General features: G+C 43.7%; 2 protein-coding genes and 1 long non-coding RNA gene across 5 annotated transcripts in view; 2 read left to right on the top strand and 1 right to left on the bottom strand.

The window, feature by feature from the left end:
- Positions 1 to 10,093, top strand: part of CCDC47 (coiled-coil domain containing 47) — a 28,489-nt gene extending 18,396 nt beyond the window's left edge. Inside the window, exons 9-13 of the mRNA XM_081838171.1 lie at positions 1,136 to 1,221; positions 2,719 to 2,777; positions 3,733 to 3,842; positions 5,292 to 5,459; positions 7,810 to 10,093. Of these exons, the coding sequence (XP_081694297.1) occupies positions 1,136 to 1,221; positions 2,719 to 2,777; positions 3,733 to 3,842; positions 5,292 to 5,459; positions 7,810 to 7,890 (504 nt within the window). The 3' untranslated portion in view covers positions 7,891 to 10,093. The remainder of the gene's footprint in view (positions 1 to 1,135; positions 1,222 to 2,718; positions 2,778 to 3,732; positions 3,843 to 5,291; positions 5,460 to 7,809) is intronic.
- A 5,140-nt stretch (positions 10,094 to 15,233) lies between these two features.
- Positions 15,234 to 19,353, bottom strand: LOC309328362. Of its 2 annotated transcripts, none has more exons than XR_014150817.1 (2): positions 18,080 to 19,353; positions 15,234 to 16,043 (listed from the first exon to the last, which is right to left on the bottom strand). It is a non-coding gene; the product is annotated as an uncharacterized lncRNA (long non-coding RNA). The 2 variants fall into 2 exon arrangements; XR_014150818.1 differs by having other exon boundaries at positions 19,130 to 19,353.
- A 1,080-nt stretch (positions 19,354 to 20,433) lies between these two features.
- Positions 20,434 to 24,665, top strand: part of HDAC5 (histone deacetylase 5) — a 119,670-nt gene continuing 115,438 nt past the window's right edge. The window contains exon 1 of one of the 2 annotated variants that reach the window (XM_081837644.1): positions 20,434 to 20,728. The gene's annotated coding sequence lies outside the window, so the exon portion shown is untranslated. The remainder of the gene's footprint in view (positions 20,729 to 24,665) is intronic. The other variant, XM_081837646.1, reaches the window with a different exon arrangement.

Raw genomic sequence — 24,665 nt, 5'->3', positions numbered from 1 at the left:
ACAGAAAATAAGAAATCAAAAAGACATAGAGTTTAACAAAGATTGGAATAAATTTATGACATATATGGAAACAGAGGTAAAAAATCTAAAAATCACAGTAGGTGCGATGTAACACTTGTGATGTAAAGAGTTTTCTGAGGAAAAGAAACTGCAGATAAAAAATCATATAATATATTCTGAAACCGAGATGAAGGGAAGTCAATTGGTGTTGTGTGTTATTTAGTAAATGTAAGCTAATTTGTATCGTATGTTAGGAGGTTTCTTTCTATATTTTTTTCTATTTTTTTTCTCTTGTTATTATTTATCTTTCTTTATGTATGTCTTTTCTGTGCGTATGTATTATATATGGTTTTTTTTTGTTTGTTTTAATGTTTGATGAAATAAAATGATAAAAAAAGGATCTTTTGAGATTTTTATCAGTACCCTAAAAAGATTTCCTGGCTTTCTAGATACTGTCAGCCCAGAGACATCTGACGGGCCATTTTTGGTAGTAAAATGCTGGACCATTGATCTTACCCATCATGGCTCATCTTGTGGTGCTGATGACATCATTATGGATGCAACAGGGGAAAACGTAGTTTTTTCATATAGCGTATACTATTTCATAAGCAGTGAAGAACTCCTCAGTGTGCTTTCTAGGAACATTTCGTTTAGGACAAAGCAGGGGAGGGCCATAGCTCAGTGGTAAAGCATCTGTTTTTTCTGCAGAAGGTCCCAGATTTAACCCCCGGCATCTTTGGGTAGGGCAGCGAGAGAGCCCTCTACCTGAACTCTGGATGACCACCGACAGTCACATCAGACAATACAGGGCCAGAGGAACCAATGGTCTAAGGCAGCTTCCTACGTTACAGTACAGTCGTACCTTGGAAGTAGAACAGAATCCATTCCAGAAGTCCGTTCGACTTCCAAAACGTTCAAAAGCCAAAGCACAGCTTCTGATTGGCTGCAGGAAGCTCTTTCAGCCAATCGGAAGCCGCGGAAGCCCCGTCGGACATTCAGCTTCCAAATACAGTTCACAAACCGGAACAGTCACTTCCGAGTCTGTGATGTTCGGGAGCCAAAACTTTCGGGAACTAAGCCGTTCGATTCCAAGCTATGACTGTATTCCAGATCTTCTTTCTTCTTCTTCTTCTAGATGATCCATTACCTCACACATTATGCTGACAAGATTGAGTCTGTCCATTTTTCGGACCAGTTTTCCGGTCCAAAACTTATGCAAGAGTAAGTATGACACAATAGATAGCGTGCCTTTAAATTAATGTTGCACTGAACTTAGTAAAGGGGGTGGGAGAGAGAACAACCACCACTGTAGGCAATCTCCTTTATTATCCAGAGAGCAGAGAAGGGTGCCCATATAGTGCTGTTCCTCTGGCCATGATAGCCATGAGTTGGGGATTCCAAACTGGCCTGGTCACATAATTTATTTAGTTTACAGTAGGCTTTGGCTTTTCTTCAGCACCAGAGGTCAGTTCTACAATATGCAAAGTGGGAGTGCTTAAAATAGCGCAGTCAGTAAGAAAGCACTGTTTCTTTAGAGCAGCTATATGATCCAGCTCAGGCATCCCCAAACTCTGCTCTCCAGATGTTTTGGGACTACAACTCCCATCATACCTGACCACTGGTCCTGTTAGCTATAGATGATGTAGTCCCAATAGCTATAGTTGTAGTCCCAATTCATCTGGAGGGCCAAGTTTGGGGATACCTGATCCAGCTGTTGGCTAATCCACAGCTGCTTGAAGAAGGATGCACAGAAGGAATTATAGGTTGTGTCCCAGTTACTGCCCATTAGACCATCATGCTTCCCATAGCAGTCTGCTAAGTGGTCTGTTTTGCAGCAAGTCAGAGGGTAAGGATCTATCATAGGTCGGCCTCTGTGGAAGGAGCAGATTCCCAAGACAGATTCTCTACTGCTAGTAAAGGACACCTAGATGCAATTGGGCTTCTCCTTGTAGGATGTTTTTTCTTGAGTGTCTTAACACTTTGCAGTGGAGGCAAGGGAGGTAAAGGTAAAGGTACCCCTGACCATTAGGTCCAGTCATGGTCGACTCTGGGGTTGCGGCGCTCATCTCGCTTTATTGGCTGAGGGAGCCGGCGTACAGCTTCCGGGTCATGTGGCCGGCATGACTAAGCCATTTCTGGAGAACCAGAGCAGCGCATGGAAACACTGTTTACCTTCCCGCTGGAGCGGTACCTATTTATCTACTTGCACTTTGATGTGCTTTTGAACTGCTAGACTGGCAGGAGCAGGGACCGAGCAACGGGAGCTCACCCCGTCGCGGGGATTCGAAACCACCGACCTTCTGATCAGCAAGCCCTAGGCTCTGTGGTTTAACCCATAGTGCCACCCACGTCCCGGAGGCAAGGGAGACTATTGTCTAATCAGATTTTTTTCTCACCAGTGTTTCCAGCGGGGTTTATTGTGGGAAATGTATTCACAAACGCCCTGCAAGGAAGTGGTGGTTGTTTAATTTATTCGTCACTTTTTTTTCACCACAAAGCGACTCCCAGAGCACTCAAAAAATCTCTTTGCAGGAAATTGCTGTGATAGCTTAAAATCTTCCAGACTTGGCCCATAATGAAGAATGCATGTAAACACACCCAAACAGGAGCCCATCATGTGTTCGCTTATGGTGATTTTAGTTACTGCCATGTTTCCTTTGTTTGTTACATTCTGTAATATCCTTCCACAAATGCTTTTTTGTTGTTGTTCTCTGCTAGGGAAGGTCAGCCTTTGAAACTGCCTGAAACTAAAAAGACACTATTGTTTACTTTTAATGGTAAGCAACCATGCCAGTTTTCAAACTACTTTTCTTGAGGATGTAAAACGTTACATTTGGGAGCACATTTCACAGTAAAAATATAACTTGTATTGTCTTGTGGGTAAGAGTTTATTTATTTTCAGTAGTAGTTTCCCCCTCCCCGTTGTTATAAGAGGGAGGTCACAATAGGGCAGTGTCCCAGAATCACAGTCACAGCTTTGTTCTTGCATACCAATGCAGGTGAAGCAGGAAAGATAATGGGGGGTCCTAGAAAATCTTTTGGCAGGAGCGTTTCTAAATACTGGAAAAATCTATAGTTGTGCTCTGTCAATGAATTGTGCAGGAAAATCAGCTGTGTGCAAAAGTTATGACAATCAACAATTCTAAAAGTATGGGTGAGTTGGAATGATGCAGTCGGGGGGGGGGGCTTAAAAAATTGTCCAGTAGCACCTTAGAGACCAACTAAGTTTGTTCTGGGTATAAGCTTTCATGTGCATGCACACTTCTTCAGATACTACTTCAGATTATCGAGCATAATGGGCAATTTTTAAAATTTTTTATTTTGCCTGCGTCAGATGAATACAGCTACCTACCTGGATTTGGAATGATGCAGTAATTCTGTTTAGGAGACAGTGTTTAAAACAGGGATTGTAATCTCTGCATTGTTGGATTACACTCCCATCAGCCAAAGGTCAAGGAAGACATGACAGTTTAGAGGGTAACAGATTAGCCACCCCTGATTTAAAAACCATATGCTTTTTGCTTTAGAAGTACCTTTTTCCTTGTATACAAATTTGATAAACTGTTCCGTAATAAACTAATTTAATCAGCTAATTAATGAAGAGCCCATTAAAACTTCTGTCCCAAAAGTAGAGTAATGCAGAAACACTTCTGTTCCAACTGTTGTTTCTGAATGCTTTTCCTTTCCTTCAATGCCTTTAAGCTTAGGAAAGTTTACTTTTGCTTTTTCTAGTGCCTGGATCAGGCAACACCTCCCCAAAAGATATGGAAGCTCTGCTGCCTCTGATGAACATGGTTATTTATTCCATTGACAAAGCAAAAAAATTCCGTCTGAACAGAGAGGTAAGTCATGTGCTAATTGATGTGTATGGCTCTTGGTTAAAAGTACAGTTTACAAAATCCTTGATAATTCCATAACTGTCGCTCTTTCTCACGGATACATACCTGAGAGAGTGCTCTCAGCTGACTAGCATTAGTTGCAATGGGACCTGATATAGTTGAGAAGGGATATAGCGGTCATTTAGATTGGGGAGAGGGGAATGGATTCAGTCAGTGGACTGGATCCTGACCTCCCCTAAACATTGTGGCCCACTTTGACCAGTGGGTGCAACCGCCACAACTATGGCAAGCATTTTCCTTAGCCCACACAGTTATATTTCAAGCCTTTCAGGCAAAGGAAGTGGGATTTGCAGCAGCAGCTGCTGGTCAAACCAGGAAGGCAAAGATGGTGTTTCTTTGCATGGCTTGTTGTAAGTGGCAATCAGCTGTTTGGTGCTCATAGCAGGCGCTGCTTTGGTCAGGAATCAGCTGTACTACAGAGTTCCCAGTTGGGAGCTTGATAGTGTTATCAATTTCAGCAGGGCTTATTATCAGCACCAATCAGCTGATAGTTTGTGCTGATCAGCTAAAACGTTACTGATTTTCCTTTTGCAGCTAAATATACATAATAGTGGGACGCGGGTGGCGGTGTGGGTTAAACCACAGAGCCTAGGACCTGCCGATCAGAAGGTTGGCGGTTCGAATCCCCGCGACGGGGTGAGCTCCCGCTGCCTGGTCCCTGCTCCTGCCAACCTAGCAGTTCGAAAGCACATCAAAGTGCAAGTAGATAAATAGGTACTGCTCCGGCAGGAAGGTAAACGGCGTTTTGGTGCGCTACACTGGTTTGCCAGAAGTGGCTTAGTCATGCTGGCCACATGACCCGGAAGCTGTACGCCGGCTCCCTTGGCCAATAAAGCGAGATGAGCGCTGCAACCCCAGAGTCGGCCACGACTGGACCTAACGGTCAGGGGTCCCTTTACCTTTACCTTATACATAATAGCAGGTGTGGGGCAGGTGAGTGTTGGTTGTGGAAAACAACCTCACAGCCAAATTAGGCCCCGTTGGATCTGATTTGGCTTGTGGGCTAGCTTTAGATGTTCAGGGTTCAGGTAACGCCAAGCTGTAAATGTTAAACCAGCACATTGACATGCGCTTGGAAGAACAGAGAAAACCAGTTCCAGGGCTGGATAATTGTTGTATGGTACTCTTTTTAGAAAGGGGAGAGCAACTGTGCACTGTACCTGCCGACACTCTCAAAGAGTCATCAAGGGCAGCTCGCGTAAACGTGTCAGAGTAGTGTGGTGTAATATTGTAATCCAGCCAGTTTTGACCAGTTCGGGACTAAGCTTTGTCAGATACGAGTATCGAGAGATTTTTATCTCCCGTGCTGAGCTCATTGCAACACTGCCTGATGCACTAAAGGTTTGCTCATACTGTGACTTGTTTGTGTCTCTCCCTTGCTTCGGGGCAAAGGGCAAACAAAAAGCGGATAAGAATAGGGCACGTGTAGAAGAGAACTTTCTGAAACTGACTCATGTGCAAAGACAAGAGGCTGCTCAGTCCCGCCGGGAGGAGAAGAAACGGGCCGAGAAAGAGAGAATCATGAATGAGGAAGATCCAGAGAAGCAGCGCCGCTTGGAGGTAAAATGAGCTTTAGATGCAAGCCCCATTCTAGTAGGGCAGGGTTTCCCAAACTTGGGTCTCCAGCTGTTGTTAGACTACAAATCCCATCATCCCTAGCTAGCAAGACCAGTGGTCAGGGATGATGGGAATTGTAGTCCCCCCCAAAAAAACACCAGCTGGCGATCCAAGTTTGGGAAACCTTGTACTTGAACATAGTGGAAAATCAAGCTCTTGCCAAAGATGCTGGGCTTGCTGGAGCTCGTGAGATTAAGAGCACACACCCTTTCTGTGATCTCTGGTGTGTTTAAAATGAGCATTATAAGTTTGGAATGCTCACTTACTTGTAAAATTCAGTGGTGACCCATGTGTCATCGTCCCCCCACTTCTGCTTGTCTAGTTTATACGTGGTAATGGGAAGAATGCATCACTTTCTGCTTCTGTTTGCATGTAGAAATAGCAGGTACGGTGGATATACAATAGAGATTAATCCATGGAAAGCGATCTGTAGAGATAAGCTTTTTAAGTGAGTCATTCTCAAAGTAATAAGTTGTGCTCCCCATGAAGCTGTTTGGAAAGCTTCCATAGCTCCTGCTATAGCCATCTGTGTACATCCTGCCTTTTACATTAAATTTGTAGGCATCCTGCTTTTCCTCCAGATTGAGCTGAGCTTCGGTGTCTGCCCCAATATCCCAAAATGAAAGATGTCAGCTTTTTCAGGCACTCTTGGGGGTTTAGATGGTCACTTGATATCATTGACCCTCTGATCTAGATGTTTTTCAAAATTGTTCTGTTGTTTTCTCCTCTGTTGGCCCATTAGGTTCCTATGCGGGGTCTTAGCATTCTACACCTATGCTTCCTCATTCTAGCTCCTTAGTGCTACATATGCTTTAAGGCTCTAGGTGCTGTATCCTTAAGATCTCTCCAGCCGGAGCTTTGTATTTTTCAGAACAACGTGGTTGTATGATCCCCCAATACAGGTTTGGCCTTCCAAGTAGCTCAACAGGTAGTAGTGCCTTTTCCCCCTGTGACTTTCCAACCCCATGGAGGAAACATCAATATCCAACAAAGCCTTGTGGCTTGCATAAAACCTGTATGTTAGCAGAGACTTGTTTGCTCCTAAAAAAGAAAGAGAAGAATTCTCATTTTCATTTTTACAAAATTTCCACATTGACATTTCACCAAAATACATACCATACATTCATCATCAACTTCCTTCTCCCCTTCCGTGGTTCATTTGGTTAACCCATTACCGCTGCGTATTCTAATTATTCCATCTTCTCTCAGTTTTATTTCAATAAACTTTATACCATTGTTCCTTTTTGTCCTTTCTTGGCAACTCTTACCTAGATGGTTTGAGTCCTTTGCTCTGCCTTATGCCCCAGCAATGCCAAATGGTAATTTTAGTCAATTTTATTTGGGGGTGCAACAGCCTTAGTAGTCCTTTGAGAGAGAACCCCCTTAGCAGAGTTTTGTAGGGCCTCCAATTGCACAGTCACAAGACATTATAAAGATAGAAATCCCTGCCTTGGCCAAGGCGGCCTTTTGGGTGAATTATTCTGCAGAGACCTCCAGCAGTAGAAATTGGTAACTACCAGGATTGGCTTAGGAGGTAGCAATTTCCTCTGTTGGATGTCCTCTTGCCTGTGAAGGAGAGGGAAGGAAAATCTTACCAGGTACATTTCTGTTCTTGTAGACAGGAGAGCATTGGGTTCCTGCCAATGTCAAAACAGTCAGTTCTCTGTTCGGGTTTTGCGGTAGGTTGGGCTGCTTGGGACTCTTGCATGTCCAGCTGTAGAGTGGATTACCTGGCCATATTTTCTTAGTGATTGATTATTGCAATGTTTTGGCTTCCAGCCAGCCTGGGTATTCGATGGGAAGTTCCACCTCCTTAGAAAGTCATATCATTCCTTTTTAAAAAGTAATAAATACTATTTTTAAAAAAAGAGAATCAGAAAAACAATCAAGCAGAAGATGGATATTTTTCCTTTTCTTTCATGGAGTTTCTATTTCAGGCTAGCATTTTAAATGGTAGCACTTCTTTGCAATATGGTTTGCATTTATTATTAAAAGCTAAATATTTTGTTTAAAAATAAAATAAAATAGAAAGTCATATCGTTTTGCTCTCCTGCAGAAATTCACTAGGCAACACTTTATTTCCCCACCCGACAGCAAGATGTGGGAGAGATGTTTGAATCACCCACAACAACCGAGTCACGTGTAGTTGCATTTGTGGCACAACAAAGTGATTACCTGGAAAAACCGTTAGCCTATACTCCCAACTTTATTTCCTTGATGACTTTGATTTCGTGCTTTTGTTTTCACAAGCAAAACACACATGGACTCACGCAGTTTGTCACCTTTCCAACAGGAGGCTGCTTTGCGGCGTGAGCAGAAGAAACTTGAGAAGAAGCAAATGAAAATGAAGCAAATCAAAGTGAAAGCCATGTGAAGAACAAAGCTGCGAGAAACCTCTTTTTTGGTGCCAACCCTAGAATTGCAATTTGCTTCCTACAATGAACTAATTATATTCCTGACCTTAATCATTGCCCATTAAGAACCACTTCTGACACTAGCCTTTGTTGCTCATGGGATTATGTTCAAAGCGTTTCTGTGAATGTGTACATGTGGTAAGGTTTGTTAGAACACCAAGGGGCTTTTCCTGGGTGAATCGCAGGATTTTTCCTGGAAACGTTGCATGGGTCATCAGTTCTGATTTAACTTCTACGTGTGCCTGCGTGCACTGGGTTGCTTCCAAAAGTGATCCCATAAACACCAAAGTTACATTTCAGTCGGCAGCAAGCGAGGTGTTCTTTGCATTGGCACTCCCAGCAGGTAGGATACAACCCTGAAGCCCACTTCAGTCCCCCTTGGTGTGTGGGACTGGACTGCTAATAAATATTTTCAGGGTTGCAGCCACTGCTCTGGTTTTATGTACATGCAGATGTGTATATAGAGAGCTTTGCAATTGTCTTCCATGTTGTTGGATTGTTCATTTTACCCTACTTGCTTTGGTATTGGAGAAAATTGCAATATTCCTTGGAATTCTTTGACTCCTTGTTTCTTTAAAAGTATATGTGTATATATATATATATATATATATATATATATATATGGGAAGTTTCCTAGAATGTGCCAGCAATGCATATGCACTTTGATACTATTTTTGGGAATGGGGCAAAATAAAGACTTAAAAAGGCCAAAATTAAAGAACAACCAACCAACCCTCATGATGGGGTGGAGGTGGAACACCCCTCATGTAATTGGCGCAGCCAGCACAGTTAGATATCAAGCGATTAAGCACAAAACACAAATGCTTTCAGTAATTCAGGTTTTAATACCAATTGTAGCGCATGAGAGAAGGGGAGATTTCCTTCTTTCACAGCTCTCGTAATAGGAAGGTGCTAAATGGGTATTATTTAAATACTTGCAGTATCCCCAAATCATTAATCTGGAATTATTCCGGGGGGCAGGGAGCTGCTGAGTGTAGGTTAGGGCAAGCATATTGGAAATCAATCTGTGGACGACATATTGAAAAGCCTGTGTTCAAGCATTGCTGTTCAAGCTTCGCAGGATCTGGGCCTGAAGATTCGTGCATGCTATTGTTGGTGTGTAAGTCGGCAATTTGGAAACAACAGGTGCAAAAGAATTTGCCCAGTGATATTTGATTTTTCTAAACATATATATATATAGATATGTAACTGGTTTAAAACAATGTGCACCCTATCTGTTAAATTGCACAGAAATTGGAGGGGGGCATAACAGTTGGTGAGCCCCCTGCTGCTGCATAAAGTTTTCCATGGAATCAAACATGGTTCCTTGTGCATCGGCCCATTACTGAAAGCCATCCCAACACAGAAGACTAGTGTGTATCTGCACATGGATTTGCTGTGCCCATTTCCCCATGTGGATGGTGCTTGCTGGTTCTGGCTGAGTTCACATGTTGGGTTCCTTTCCTTCTCTAGACAGATACCTATGTGTGTTTGTTTAGCAGCTTTTTCTGGATTTCAGTGTGTTCTAATTGTGTCTCACCTTCCCTGGTAATTTCTTCTTTTTATGTTTCTGAGGCCGCTGGCTATATAACAGTTTGGCAAGGAGCTAGGGACTAAAATAACTGTGCAATTATTCCCCAGCAAGGTAGAATATATATTTTTTTTTTTTAGAGGAGTGTACTTTTTGTTTCTGTTAAAGGTTATTTACTGAGGAGTTGGTGTATGCTGGGGAAAGTGGAGTTTCTCAACACTTTGCAGTCTTGTGAAATTGCTGCATTTTATAAATGCTTGACTAGCTGGCATTTAATCATTTGTACGTAACGGATACACTTTCTGTGGTGGGTTTAATGGGAAGGAACTTGTTTCTTAATGTATTTTCTTGACGATGCTTTTACCTGCAAATATCTTTGATGCAATAACATTGAGCTGCTCCTTTAAACAGGCATGTGCTAAAATACATTTGTCAGAGCATGGAAATGCACAGGTTCTTTCTGAATGCAAAAACAAAAAACCCTGCAACCTGAAAAAAGGCATTTGACTTTAGTAATTTTTATAACTACCACTTATAGTACTTTACAGCAGAAATAGCAATCCTATGTGGGATTCAAACTATTTTGTCACTAGATGTAGAAAGTAAAATTGAATAAAGTATTGTTTCACAGAGGTCCTCTTTTAAAGGAAATTTTTAAGCGGCTTGCTTTGTGTCCTGAAATAAAGGGGGCGTATTATTGAACTCACATAAAATGGGGCAGTGGGTGTAGTGGGTGTGTGTGAGAGAGAGAGAGAAAAAAAAAAATTTAAACACCGTTCCAACTCCTTTTTTGAGTGGAGAGCTGTATTATTGAGTTTTTTGTCAGTTTCCTTCCAGAGTTTGTTCCTGGATTGCCCTTCCTCTTTGAAGATGGGTACTTGTATTGCGGTGAGGTGGCCAGAAAATTTGGGAGCGCAGGAGTGAAGCTGGCAGGTATATGTACTTTCTTACTGTGCCAAAATGGGATGAGGTGGGGATTATTCAGCGCATCGTGTATTGTACACATACTCTACCTACCTTCATCCTTTGGGAGAATGGAACTTGTACAGCTTCCTTAGAAATTTGTCCCTCTTGTAACTGGGTGTATGTGTATATACATTTTTTTCTTCATTTTTTAATAAACTGCCTCATTCAACTATGAAGTTTGGGGCAGAATACGCAGAAATTTAAAATCTGCAAAAAAACAATGTAAAACACGGCCAACAATACAAGTAAAACCAAGAAGAAGAAAACCATCCAACTTTCATATACACATTCATGTTAAGTATTTCGAATGGAGTAAAGGGAGGTTGGGGCTTTTGTAAAAACGAATTGTGGCCCACCAGACCTAGGAATTTAGAAACATTTGGGAAATAACGATGTGGCTTTGTGGTTAAGGGTGTTGGGAGTAGAACTGGGGAGACGTGGGTTAAGTTGACCTTACTGCTGATCAGTCTATACTAGGAAGGTTTATGGCTTCATACAAAAGGATACAGCAAGCTAATTTCCATCAGCATCTTGGAAGAGCAGGAAAACTAATTAATATAGGGGTGGTGGTAGAACTTCAGAATGTTAACTTACATTTTGTGGGTAAAGGTAAAGGGACCCCTGACCATTAGGTCCAGTTGTGGCTGACTCTGGGGTTGCGGCGCTCATCTCGCTTTATTGGCCGAGGGAGCCAGCGTACAGCTTCCGGGTCATGTGGCCAGCATGACTAAGCTGCCTCTGGCGAACCAGAGCAGCGCACGGAAATGCCGTTTACCTTCCCACCGGAGCGGTACCTATTTATCTACTTGACGTGCTTTCAAACTGCTAGGTTGGCAGGAGCAGGGACCGAGCAACGGGAGCTCACCCCATCATGGGGACTCAAACTGCCAACCTGATCGGCAAGTCCTAGGCTCTAGGTTTAACCCACAGCGCCATCCGCATCCCTACATTTTGTGAGTACATGCTGACAAATAGTGCTTTGCCAAACTTAATTTTGCTGCTTGTCATAATGCTTAGATGATGATTGGCTTCCAGTTTGGCATCTAATATCCTACTGTATTGCTACAGTTAGGGGCCTCTTGGACATATTTGTCAATGTGTGTTCCAGGTACTGTATGAGTGTCTCACGTCGCTTCAAGCCTTAAATCCAGGTGAAGCTTGCAGTTTCCAAGCTAGCACGAGTGAGCTGTGGGACGGGAACTGCCCCCTTTCTTTGAGGCTTTTGCTTTCTCTGAGATCAATAGTGATTCTTGCCCCAAACACAGAATATGCCACAATGCCTGGGAAAAAATTGGCTGTGAATAGTGATGTTAAATTCTCGAGAATAATCTTTTGGAGAATATTCTCAAGAATATTGTCGATTAATGAGAATATTGTACCATTGAATGGCACTGCAAAAACCAGTTACTGGCACTAAATAAAAATAAATGTCAGCTGTTTAAATCAAGGCCACCTCACATGTTGTTATGCATAATTGTATAGGCCTAGGTACTTTAAGTGTATAAAGCATTAAAGCTGCTTTCTGTAAAAAATAAAATAAAAAATCACACTATATAGCCAAGGGTATAGAATTGCTAAGAATAAGGTCACACCAAAATAGAAAAAAGGCTATTACATATAGTTGAAATACATATGAATTCAAATGTTCATCAAATTAAATGAATAGCATTTTAAAAACTAAATAATAATAATGTTTTCTGTAGCTCACATTTCAGAACTGCCAATGTTGAATTCACAATGCCCAGTACAGTGGTACCTCTAGTTACGAATGTAATTTGTTCCGGAGGTCCTTTTTTAGCCTGAAACTGTTCTTAACTAGAGGTGTGCTTTCGCTAATGGGGCCTCTTGCTGCCACTGTGCCACCGGCACACAATTTCCATTCTCATCCTGGGGCAAAATTCTCAACTCGAGGTAACTCTTCCAGGTTAGCAGAGTTTGTAACCTGAAGTGTTTGTAACCTGAGGTGTTTGTAACTTGAGGTCCCGCTGTAATGTAACTGGATCAAAAAAATCATCATTCATTACTTACACTGGCAATATCACAGCTTGACTTATTATTTACTATATTTTTTAATGTAGGTTGTAAAACTGGTTCTTATATTAGAATTTAGTTTGTGGAGAATATTCTCTGGATAATTTTCTAGCAGAGAATATTCTGGATAATCTCATTTTTGATAATATTTTCACCTCACATCACTAGCTGTGAATGTTGCGTTTGGAAGAATCACACACACAAACTCGCTTCATTAGGTGCAACATTCCCCCCCCCCCAGCGTTGCTTGAGAAAGGTTCAGTCCACCATATTGATTCAAAATGGTGTCCAGTTGTAGTCAAAGTCAAACATAGACTACTTCCTGATCATTGCTACCATCGTGCAGAATTTAGTTATGGAATATTAAGAGGGGACCAAATACATCGCAAACAAGCAACTTTCCAAAATTCATACTGAAGCAAAGAAGGTTTGGGTGAAATGAAGATGTTGAATTTTTGCTGGCCACCGGGTCGTAAGAAAGGAACCATAGTTCTCATTGGCTTCCAATCCTCTTTCTGAAGACTCCTGCTGCCGTGTTGTGGACAAACTACCTTCATGCTCTGGAATACGTGGCCGCGATCTAGTCATGGGTTCATAAGATGGCTGTTTGGTGAGGGGTGAGCTAAGTATTGGCAGCTTCCTTTTTTTCTCGCTCCACAGTGTTTATGTCCAAGTAAACGCTCGTTCTTTTAACATTCAGTCTATCCCAAATGGGGAAGAATTGTCATTTTGGCTTCCCAGTTGTTTTTAATTACATTTCCAAGTTTCTGGGTAGGCTTCTTTAGTCATTTTTGGAGTCACAGAACCAATGAGTTGGAAAGGGACCACGAGGGTCATCTAGTCCAATTCCCTGGAATGCAAGAATCTTCTTTGCCCAACGTGGGTCTCAAACCCATGAGCCTGAGATCGAGAGTCCCACGCTGTACTGACTGAGCATGATGATGAGTCGAGGATAATAGTAAGCCTTAAAGAGCCATACGCGGCACCAGAGAAACACACCCAGCCACAAGGTAAGTAGCTCCTTGCATCATTCCCCCCCCCCTTTAGACAGTGGAGACTGGTTCACAAGGGCAAATGGGGCACTGCCCTACCAACCTCACTGCTCTCATCCAGCAGCTCCCAACCTGCCTGCCCTCTCCTCCTTACAACCAGGGGCTGCCACTGCCTGCCAGTCTCAGTGTTGCCCTTGAAGATCTCAGCAAGAGAGGAGCACGGGAACAAAACCAGAATTATTTAGCTTTGCCTGTCATTGATTCTGACTTCACTTCTTGTTGACCTCCCTGCTTGCTGCCTTACCGCTTCCAATGGTCCCCAGCTGCCCCTGAATCTAAGGTAGGATTCCTCTGGAATGTACCTCTGAGCCCCTAGCAGTCCTCCCTCCAATATTGTTTCCTGCCATCAGGAAGAGCTGCCATGTAGTAGCTGCTTATCTGAAGCAAGGTGATCCTGGTCAACAGCACTTTTAATCTGTATTGAAAAGTCTTCCCATGCTTATTGCGACCAGCTCTGTTATTTCCCCCTCTTCCAGTAGTCCTAAGGAAATGGCAAACGCCTTCGGGTAAGAGGAAGAAGCCAGGTTGTACCTCTGTCCCAACTCTTATGCCTGATCTACACATACAGCATAATGGTGTGTGCAGAATGATTTGCAGGTGGGTGTCACCTTTTCTATGCAGTGGTTCCTTTATAAGAAACTGTAAGGAGGATTGTGGCCAGCCCTTTTCCTGATTGCTGTTGTTTAGTCATTTAGTCGTGTCCCCATGGAGCACGCCAGGCACTCCTGTCTTCCACTGCCTCCCGCAGTTTGGTCAAACTCATGTTAGTAGTTTCGAGAACACTGTCCAACCATCTCGTCCTCTGTTGTCCCCTTCTCCTTGTGCCCTCCATCTTTCCCAACATCAGGGTCTTTTCCAGGGAGTCTTCTCTTCTCATGAGGTGGCCAAAGTATTGGAGCCTCAGCTTCAGGATCTGTCCTTCCAGTGAGCACTCAGGGCTGATTTCCTCCAGAATGGATAGGTTTGATCTTCTTGCAGTCCACGGGACTCTCAAGAGTCTCCTTCAGCACCATAATTCAAAAGCATCAATTCTTTGGCGATCAGCCGCCTTTATGGTCCAGCTCTTACTTCCATACATCACTACTGGGATGTTACTTTTATTTGCAAGGAATTGTTCACCGTGGGAAACATTAAAAAATGTGAGACATACACACACAGTCTGAAATGGTGCGTCTGCAGCAGATGTAGATGCAGAATTTAATTTTTGGAAAGTGATTAATGAAAGGTTGGGATGTAAAATGCCCTGCAAAACCAAATACAAAAGATGATAGTGGTGTGTCCAGCTGCTGTCACTCAGTGGTGAAAGGATGCTCTCTGTACCTAATTGTACATTCTGCGCTTTCTTTCTCATTTTCTGAAATGCAGGAATTGAAAAGGATTTTGTATTTGACAGGAATGTGATCAGAAATTTGAAGGGGCTTCCACAAAGGAAACGAACAGAAACAACAGCGTGTCCCAACATATTATTATTAGTGTTTTGTTGTCGTCCATTTTATCTTCGTTCTGCCTTCTTTTTTATTCTTTTTTTTAAAAAATTAATTAAAGTTTTGATGATACAGAAAGAAAAAATAAAATATATAGACACACCAAAAAAAACCCAAAAAACTGCTATTTACACAAATATCCTTCCCACCCTCGTGACTTCCCCTCAGCACACCCCACGGCTTCCCTCCACCACACCTCGGCTTCCATATATTTAAAATTCAGTACAAACATTGCAATCTTTTAGGTTTTAAATTTTAATCTCTTTATAACATCACTTATTAATGCTTTATTTTCCACTTTACTCCTTTAGCCTAAGCATATCAGCATATTCTTTTTTGAACAGTGTTTATCCATATATTCCTGCCTTCATACATTCAGGCACTGAAGACAGGATCTACCCAAACCCAATTCTACTGTAAAAGAACAAGAAACAGGTATTGACTTAGAGCGGTTGTGGGAATTGCGAGTTTTCAATCTCTACTCCAGACCAATTCATATCGAATTTGGAGGCAAAAAGAGCACTTCAAATGTCAATATAATGTGAATGGTTCCTGTGCGCTTGAATTGCCAGCTTTCTCTGCAATTTGTATGGGAGAAACATTGGGACAGAATTAGGCCTACATCTGTATTGCCTGAAACAGACGACCTGGCCCTTTAAAATGTGTATGTGCACCATTTATGGTTTTCTCCTTGTACATTTTAATTGTTTCTCCATGCAGAACAAGACATATGTGCAAAGGCAGGCGTCTTTTCTACACACCTTTAAAATTATGAGCTCGTTTTTTCCTTCTGTCACCTTTGGTACAATTCTTAGTTCACCTTGCACTGCTTCTGCTATGCTATACACTCTTTTTTTTTCTTTTTAGTGGCTGACCTCTGTATTTCTTCTTTAACACAATTCTTTTTGCCATTCTCATACCAAACTTGGTTGACGCAGAGCACGCTCATGAGCATGAAAGTAATAGATGACTTTTTAAATGGCCTGGTCCGATGCAGAGTTGAGGAGTGCTAGTCCACTGGTTTTCATGGGCCTTGGGTGTGTTGACCTCTGCATTGGATTGGGGTAGAGAAGAAGGAGGAGGACAACATAATTCAGCTATTATGGAAGTGCCTGCAGAGGGCTTTATAATCTGCAATTCGTCTCTCTAGTTCTGAACTCTGTCTGATGAGTAACTAGGTGTTTAATTCCCACACTTCACAGCAAGTCTTAACTACATGGAAAATTAAGGCTATTTGCTACCTGTAAAACACACCCATAGGCAAGCCCCTAGGATGATAACTGCTTGCTTTGGGATAGCATTAACACAGGGGTGTGCCTATGTAATTCAAAATTTGTGCCTGAAAATAGGAGTCTTAGGCACTGTACATTTAAAGCGGTATCACACCGCTGTAAACAGCCATGGCTTTCCCAACAAAGAATCCTGGGAACTGTAGTTTGTTGTTAGGTTGTTATAAGACCCTCTATCCCCTTTGCACAGCTAAAATTTCCAGGGTTGTTTAATAATCAACCCCTTTTCTCTGGAAACGGGGAATTGTAACTCTCTGAGGGGAATTAGGGGTGGTCTCCAAACAGTTCTCAGCAAACAACTACAGTTCCCAGGATTCTTTGGGGGTAACCATGGCTTTTTAAAGTGGAATCATACTGCTTTAAAGGTACAATGCAGATGGGGGGGCCCTAACATTTGGTCACTGTATGTATTCAGTGATTTCTGAATGTGTTTCCAATCATTCATTTGACAAGGAAATACCTTTACTGGTTTATCTGAAGCACAGTATGTTCTAAAGATTATGATTTGCAGGGGGATGCCTTGGCTCAGTAGCTGTTTTTGAAAATTTAGATAATCTTCTGGCCCAAGCTGCTTTACAATTTGTTCCTACGTTAGTTAACTCAAAAGTGCCCCACTTTGGTAAAGTCCTGTTGAACAGTATAGGGCAGTAGCCTTCAAGTTTTAACACACCCTGGCCAGCTTCTTGTACGGTAATCTTTTAAAGCCTGTGCGAGCTATGAAAAGTTATATGTGAGAAACTGGCATACCACTGATAGATTTGCTCCCCACTCCCTCAACTGCTTTGGGTTAGGTCAAGTGGGAGCCTTGGGTAGGGATGTGAAATCCCCAAATTCAAAAAATTGGAATATCAATTTTAAAACCACATTTTTGGGGGGTGAGTCAGGCAGTGCAATGTGCTTCCCGTTAATAGAATCACAGAACTGTAGAGTTGGAAAGGACCACAAGGGTCATCTAGTCCAACCCCCTGCATTGCAGGAATCTCTTGCCCAATGTTGGACTCAAACCCATGACCCTGAGATTAAGAGTCTCATGCTCTTCTGACTGAGCATAAATTATGTGTGTGTAATCACAGCCATACACACACACAATCCTGCAACAATTGATTCCACAACTCTCTTTCCCTTGGCTGTTCCAGCCTATGACTCCAGTGTTGCATTAATACACAATACAGTGATACCTCGGGTTAAGAACTTAATTTGTTCTGGAGGTCCGTTCTTAACCTGAAACTGTTCTTAACCTGAGGAACCACTTTAGCTAATGGGGCCTCCCGCTGCTGCTGCGCCGCCACGCAATTTCTGTTCTCATCCTGAAGCAAAGTTCTTAACCCGAGGTACTATTTCTGGGTCTGGGTAACCTGAAGCATCTGTAACCCGAGGTACCACTGTATAACTGCAGGTATCTTTTATGCTCTTGAGTCAGTAACCTTTTTCAGTTGTGGGCCGGTCCACTGTCCCTCAGACCATGTAGAAGGCCAGACTATATTTTTTGGGGGGAAATAATGAACAAATTCCTATGCCCCACAACTAACCCAGAGGTGCATTTTAAATAAAAGGACACATTCTATTCATGTTATAACACCCTGATTCCCGGACTGTCCGTGGGCCAGATTGAGGTGGTGATTGGGCTGCATCCGGCCCACAGGCCTTAGGTTGCCTCCCCTGCTCTTGAGTGTCCAAGTAAGGTTATGAATGTCGCCTGCCTCAAACCCTAGAGACCTGCTAGACGATGCTGAGGTAGATGGTCCAGTGATCTGATTCAGTATATATCAGCTTCCAATGTTCCTACTTTCTGGTACCTGTTCCTGATAAATCACTGTCTCTCCATTTTGCCTTTTGAGAACGTCTTGGTAAAATTACGTCGGTGGTCGGTGGTCAAGTTGCCATTCTTCATAACTTGTCTCCCTCCTTAGGACTTCTGGGTGTAAATTTGTGCATTGTCATTAAGGCCCTGTAGCACCTTTCATCTCTTAAACTAGTTGCTGGGTGTATTTTGAATGGGTGGTCCATCACTATACAACCACTGCCCCCCCCCCATTGTATTTTTAACTTTAAAGAACAAACACACTCTTTGCGATGGAAGTCAAGCTATGTGTGATAATGGCAGGCTGGTGTTGGCATTTGCCACCCTTGTGCAAAGGCTAGAAAAAACCAATTATGCCAGCCATGGGCCTGGGAACTGCCTGGCATTTTAAAATTCCAGAAATGCTACAGCGTTGACATACTGGTATTCTTCCTCCTTCAAATTTATAGACTGTTTCATGGCATAAGGTGCATTGAAGCAGTATAATAAAACACTGAAACACATGTTCTAAGAACAGTAAAATAAGTATAGTAGAGGGAAGTGAGGGGCAGATAGGGCTTGTCGACCTGAGAAGGTAGCTCATCTCTAACCCTAAACCTTTGCTGCCTTGTGGGACGTCTTTGGGAGAAGATAAGACTAAGGAGTAAACCCTACACAGATCCAGTGCGGAGACCCTAATATGGTTGGATGGAGCCTTGTATGCCTCCATCCGGCAAAAGTCTTGCTCTGCTTTCCTTTGGAAGGAAAGCCAAGAGGCAGGGGGGTATTGTTTTCTGGGCAGCCCAGGACCTCCATACACGCCACCTAGGCTTGCACCCCAGGAAAGTCACTTTGGTGCTACTAACGCAGAGGTGCACTCCATTGTCTCTTGAGACAGACGGATGCCAACAACTCCTTAGCATGTTCTTCTCCCAAAACAATCCCGCAAAGCAGCAAAGGTTTAGAACCAGAGTTTTCCTACTCCTATATGGGCTCCCTTGCCAGGTTGATGAGCCCCACTTGCCCCTCACTCCCCTTTACACTATGTGCAGATTGTTGGACCCACTATTGGTCTTGATGGCTAAATCCACCAGAACCTGCCTTCAGATGCAGGGGAAGTCCTTCCCTTCAACAGAGGGTTGAAGCCGTTCTCGGGGTGTAGCGGCTGTCGCATGCTGACAGCTTCTAGGTGTCACAGGGGAGAGCCGAGTGCCGGATGGGGACCAAAGGTGGAGAAACTACTCCGGAAATAACACAATGTGTCCCCCACCGGAGGTACTACCGCTCCCATAGTACATTAGTATTATCAGTGCTTTTTTTTCAGGGGATACTCAAGGGTAAGAAGTACTGGTGCTTTTCTTACTAGAAGAAAAGCACCACCGCCATCATTATTGCCTTATTTTTCTGTGTGTAGGATGATGTTTTGGCTTTTAAAATTTATTCAAAAATTTGGGGCCGTCTTATACACAGACAGGGGTTCGGACTCTGGTGTGGGTGGCCTAGGCTCTGGTTCGGGCTCTGACTCTCGAAATACAGCAACCTAAACTCTGGCTGACACCCACAACAGAATCTCAAAGTTGTTCTGTTTGATGTTTAAAATATTGATTAATTTTGGGTTCAAAAAAATAGGGGGTGTCTTATACAGTCAAACCTTGGTTCCCGAACACCTCCATTTTGGAACGTTTCAGCTCCCGAACACCGAAAACTTGGAACTAACTGCTCCGGTTTTCAAACAATTTTCAGAAGCCGAACAGCTTCTGAGCTGTGTTTTTCATTCCCCCCCCTCCACTGATTTTGCAGCCAGCCCATTGATCCTCAGTTTTCTAACCTTTCAAAAGCCAAACGGTCTTCTGGAACGGATTAAGTTTGAAAACTGAGGTTCCTCTGTATACGGAAAATATACGGTGGTATTATTATTATTAATTATATTTTGTGCCCTCTTGGCTTGGCGCCCTAAATCCGGCACTGCCTCAGGTGCCCAATATAACCCGCCTGCTCTCAAATGCTGCGGAACGGCTCCACCAGCTGCGGCGCCTCAGGCGGCAAAATGTCTTGGGCCGGTCCTGCAGCATGTCCTGCGTTTCATGTGTTGAAACTGCCGGAAGGCACGCTTATTATGGTCCCCACGCAGCAGAAGGAGGCTGCTGAGGGGGGGAAAAAGCTGCTCTTCTTTTCCCTGTCTTGTTCCTGCTGGCCCTTTAACACCAAGCAGGACTGAGCCGCTCCGCCTGCCCTCCCTTCCCTCCCTCCGCTGGGCCTTGCCCCTCGCGGACTTAAGCAAGCGAGGGAGAGCAAAGGCTATTTATAGAGCGGTGGGCCCGTCACGTGACGGCGAATGACGTCACCGAATGTTGTTGTTAGTGTTTGGCGGCGGCGGCGGCGGCGGCGGCGCACAGGGCTAGCGAAGCCAGCTGCAAAGATGGAGGAGAAGAGGAAAAGGAGGAGGTGGCTGTGGTTATGAAGGGCTGCAGTGGCCGGGACAGCCGGTTCTAGTTTCCCTTGGAAGGGTGGCGGGGTGGGAAAGAGAAAAGAGACATCCATCCCAGGGCAGGCTGGGCCCGGTAATTGCAGCTTTCCATCCTGCAGGAACATCTGCAAGGAAAAGCAGCAGCAGCAGTAGCAGCAGCAGCAGCAGCAGCGCGCCATTTTCCCGATCTTCTTGCAGGTAAAAGGGAAGGACCAGCAAGCAGCATGAGCTTGGAGGGGCTCCTCCCGGCGCCTTTCCTCCCTTCCTCCGCCCGGGGGGGCCCTGCGGGTTTTGCAAGGTCTGGGGAGCTGCAGTGGGGAGCCAGGCGGGAGAAGCTGTGGGGCGCTGCAAGCCTGGCTGAGCGAGGCGCTTCTGGGACGGTGTGGGGCTGCGGCTGAGGGTCTTCCTCCCGCCCCGCTGAAGTTGGGACTGAGAGGAAAGTGCCTCAGCTAGACGGGGGGCTGATGCGTGGGGTGCTTGTGTGTGTGTGTGTGTGTGTGTGGGATTGCGGGTGGCTAGCGGATCTTGGGCAAGGGAGCCATGAGAAATGTGTGTGGCACCCGGTCCAGGGTGGAGTTGGGGTGTTTTCTCGGCAAGCCACTCCCGTTCCCTCTTGCTCTGTCATTGAAAAGTATGAATGTGTGTGTGTGTCTTTGTATCTACGTGGGGGGTACAGTTATAAGCCTGCAACGATCGCAGACTTTTCAACCCTGTGTGGGATCTTTCAGCAATCTCCTTTTTTGTTTTTAATGTTGGAGGGTGGCCTTTCAGATGGAGGCTCTGGGAGACAAGAGGGTGAAGTCTGAGGATGCAGGGTGCAAATTAATCTTGTGTGTCATTATTCACACACATACACGTGCCAAAAATAAATGGTGCGTTTTCCCAGTGTCTTGGTGCCAGGAGTGCTGAGTTGAATAATATATTGGGGGTCTCAGGTAAGCCCCGTCCTACATAATCAATTACACACACCATTTGAATGACAATGCCCATCAACTCTTTTTTTTGGGGGGGGGTCCCCTCAAATATTTTTATTGGCCCCTAGGAGTTGGCTCCTATGCTTCTTGGTGGGGTTCTTTTCCTGTTTCCAGAGCCCTTTTCCTCCTGTAGATGTGTGTGTGTTATTCTGTGCCCTAAACTGCCTTGTGAAGCTTAAGTTTGGTTGCCAAAGCAACAGCAAGCAAGATTTTAAAATTAAATTAAATCAACCCACCGACCCATATTATGGCTTGATATACCAGTTTAGTTAGATAACCATCCCTTGCTCTGTTTGAGGATGGTGTGGGTTCTCTGGCGGTGCCAGGTCTCTGACATTTGTGGCAGTAGCAAGGACTTGGTGATGTGGAGATCGAGTGTGCAAATAATATTTTTTATTGATGTAATTCTGCTTGTGAATAACCTAGAATTATTAAACTTGGTTATGTGTGTGTGTGTGTGTGAGAGAGAGAGAGAGAGAGAGGACATGTGTGAGATTTTGTTAAAGAACAAATAAAAAAAACCTCCATCGTAGTATTTGCTATTTTAACAATGAATCCTTACTTGACATCACCTTGCCAAAGCTTCTATAGAGCATGGGATACGGGCTCTGGTTGCAGCTGCAGCGTGCTTGTACATTGTCAGTCAGTGAGACTTGATGAATGGGGCGCAGATAACTTCCAGAAGGGGTGCTGTGTTTTGTTGGTTGCAGCAAATGCAGTAGTGTCTTGTGGCACCAAACAGACCTATTAGAATTCGATAGACTAGAGTGCATTTGATCAGATGTGGGAAGTGTTAAACTCATTTAGCAGGCGTGTATACGTTTGTGTGTGCAGTGCATGAGAAGGGAAAGGAAGAATGGGCCCAAATGGCCATGAAACGCAAAAAGTTTGGTCTGTGAAAATACCATGCACAGCTTAAGATAAGCATTTCTAGCAGCAATAATTGGTGATAACAGATTCAGAGTGCAGATAGCGAAGCTAGTTTCCAGAAGTTCTGCCTGCCTCTTAAGTGAAATGGAAATAATATATCTGACAGGGAGACTCTGATACTGGAGGGTGCAAGCAAAGTTGTGGGGTGGCAAAGGAGTACCTCAGCCTGAAGCAGCATCTGCAGATCTGGGGGAGCTAAAAGAGTGCAGGGCTCTGCAGTTAGTTTCTTTTCCAAAAAACGGTATTATGCCCTTCTAGCCAGATTTTAAGGGGTTTTTTTGCAGGCTGGATATTAGATTATTGTAATGGGCAAGCTGTTGCATGACTTGCATGCATGACTTGTCCTTAGTCCACTATGCAACTGGACTTTCCTTAACCTTTAAAAAGTGACATTTGCTAGCTTTCAATCACAGGGTCTTCGTGTCCATGTGACGAAAAAGTTCTACAAACCACTTTGCACACTGCTTTCTGAACTCGTATTTAATGCCATGCCTTGGACCAGTTATAGTTTCCCACTGTGCCTGTTCAGCTGCTTTCTAACACTTAAGATTCTGGGGGGGAAGTGGAGCATGGGAGAATTTATGCTGAGAAGGAACAAGCAGGAACTTGATCCCTGAGGCCAAACTCCTGCTTAGCCTTTTGCCATGTTATTCTTTCAGGTATAGGACTGTTTTGTTTGGACTGGAGCTGACAGACATGAGTTGCCTGCAGAATGTAATAGAGGGATGCATGTGACTCGCCTCAGCTCCGTGTAGCTCTTGCCTTTTGCGCCTGAAACACTTGCTTGGAATCTGGTTTTGGTGGTTGAGTTATAGACCCTGCCTTGCAAAATGTGCCTCGGCAAAATTTTCACCCCGTTCAAACTGATGAGAGATCCTCTTGGGTTTGTGGGTCTTTTTGGCCTTCTCGTATCCTCTTTCATGAGCCATCTGGAGTTCCTTTCTTTGCAGACACCTTGATCTCTCTGTCTGTGGCATTCAATGGTTTTGGCTATGTGAGTGCCTCTGCTGCGAATTGGTGTGTCTAGTTTGCCCTGCTTTCTGTGTGTTGTGCGGTTGTGAAGAGAGTAAGCAGTTGGGCAGGAAATACCTGGTTCACCGTGAACTCTCTGGGTAACCTTAGGCAAATCAATATTTTTCAACCTCAGTGGCTCTCTCTCCCCCCCCCCCCCCCCCGCCAGCCCGACCATCTGTAATATGTGGGAAACAATACTGACTGTTACAAAGCTGTTGAACAGGATTACTAAGATAATGTGTGAAGTGCTTTGAGCCTTCAACAAGATGTGCACTTGTTATTTTCCATGCCTGTGATCCAGTAGCCCTTTGGTTCTAGCTGCCTGTTCAGATATCAAAATCTTGCTTTTAATTGCCTTCTCAACACTCCAGAAGAACAAATGCTCAACTCTTTTACTTGCAGAGATTAGGATCAAAATTGCCCCAAACTAAAACTCTGGGTGAAATACCTTTTTGCCTCCAGAGCTGTGTACATTTCTCAGGGGGAGATATGAGCTCTGACCTGCCTTCCACAATCCGGATTTGGTATATGACTTGACAGGCTCAGTTGGTAGGCAGGAGATGTTTCTGCTGCCCTTCCTATACCCCAGTGAAGGATAATTCCCACAATCTTGGCACCTAACCGCAGAAACATCTCCACCATCTGGAGGTGCATGCCTGGGGATCATTGGATCTGCACTGTTTTCACACACTAATACCACATCCTGTAGAATTCTAACAATTATATTTTATCTGCACAATCGGGATGAATTTCTGGAACCAAAATGCTTTTTCTGTGCAGCCTGAGCAGCAGCAGGAGCCATTAAGGAAAAGAGTTTGGAATAGGCCAATATATATGTGGACTGTCCTTGGATCAAGCGACTTTTCTTCTTTTAAGTTCTCAAAGCTCTTAACTCAAAGTTGTAGTCTGAACTAGCTGGATGTTAAACTGAGAATCAATCACAGTCAGTCCAACATTTGGAAAATAAGACATTGGAGCTGTCTTGCCCCCAAATGGCGACTAGACATTAATAATAATAATAATAATAATAATAATAATAATAATAATAATAAACTTTATTTATATCCCACCCTCCCCAGCCGAAGCCAGGCTCAGAGTGGCTAACAACATTAAAATGATACAACATTCTAAAATCATTTCATTATAAAATCAATTCAAATCAGATTAATGGCAACCATTGGGCTAGAGTACTGTGGGGATTGCCAGAGGAGGGGGTC

The sequence above is a fragment of the Podarcis erhardii genome (assembly GCF_964252035.2).
Source record: "Podarcis erhardii genome assembly, chromosome: 13".
Lineage (NCBI taxonomy): Eukaryota > Metazoa > Chordata > Lepidosauria > Squamata > Lacertidae > Podarcis > Podarcis erhardii.
Note: the sequence above shows the minus strand (reverse complement) of the source record. Positions and strands in the feature narration are given on the sequence as shown.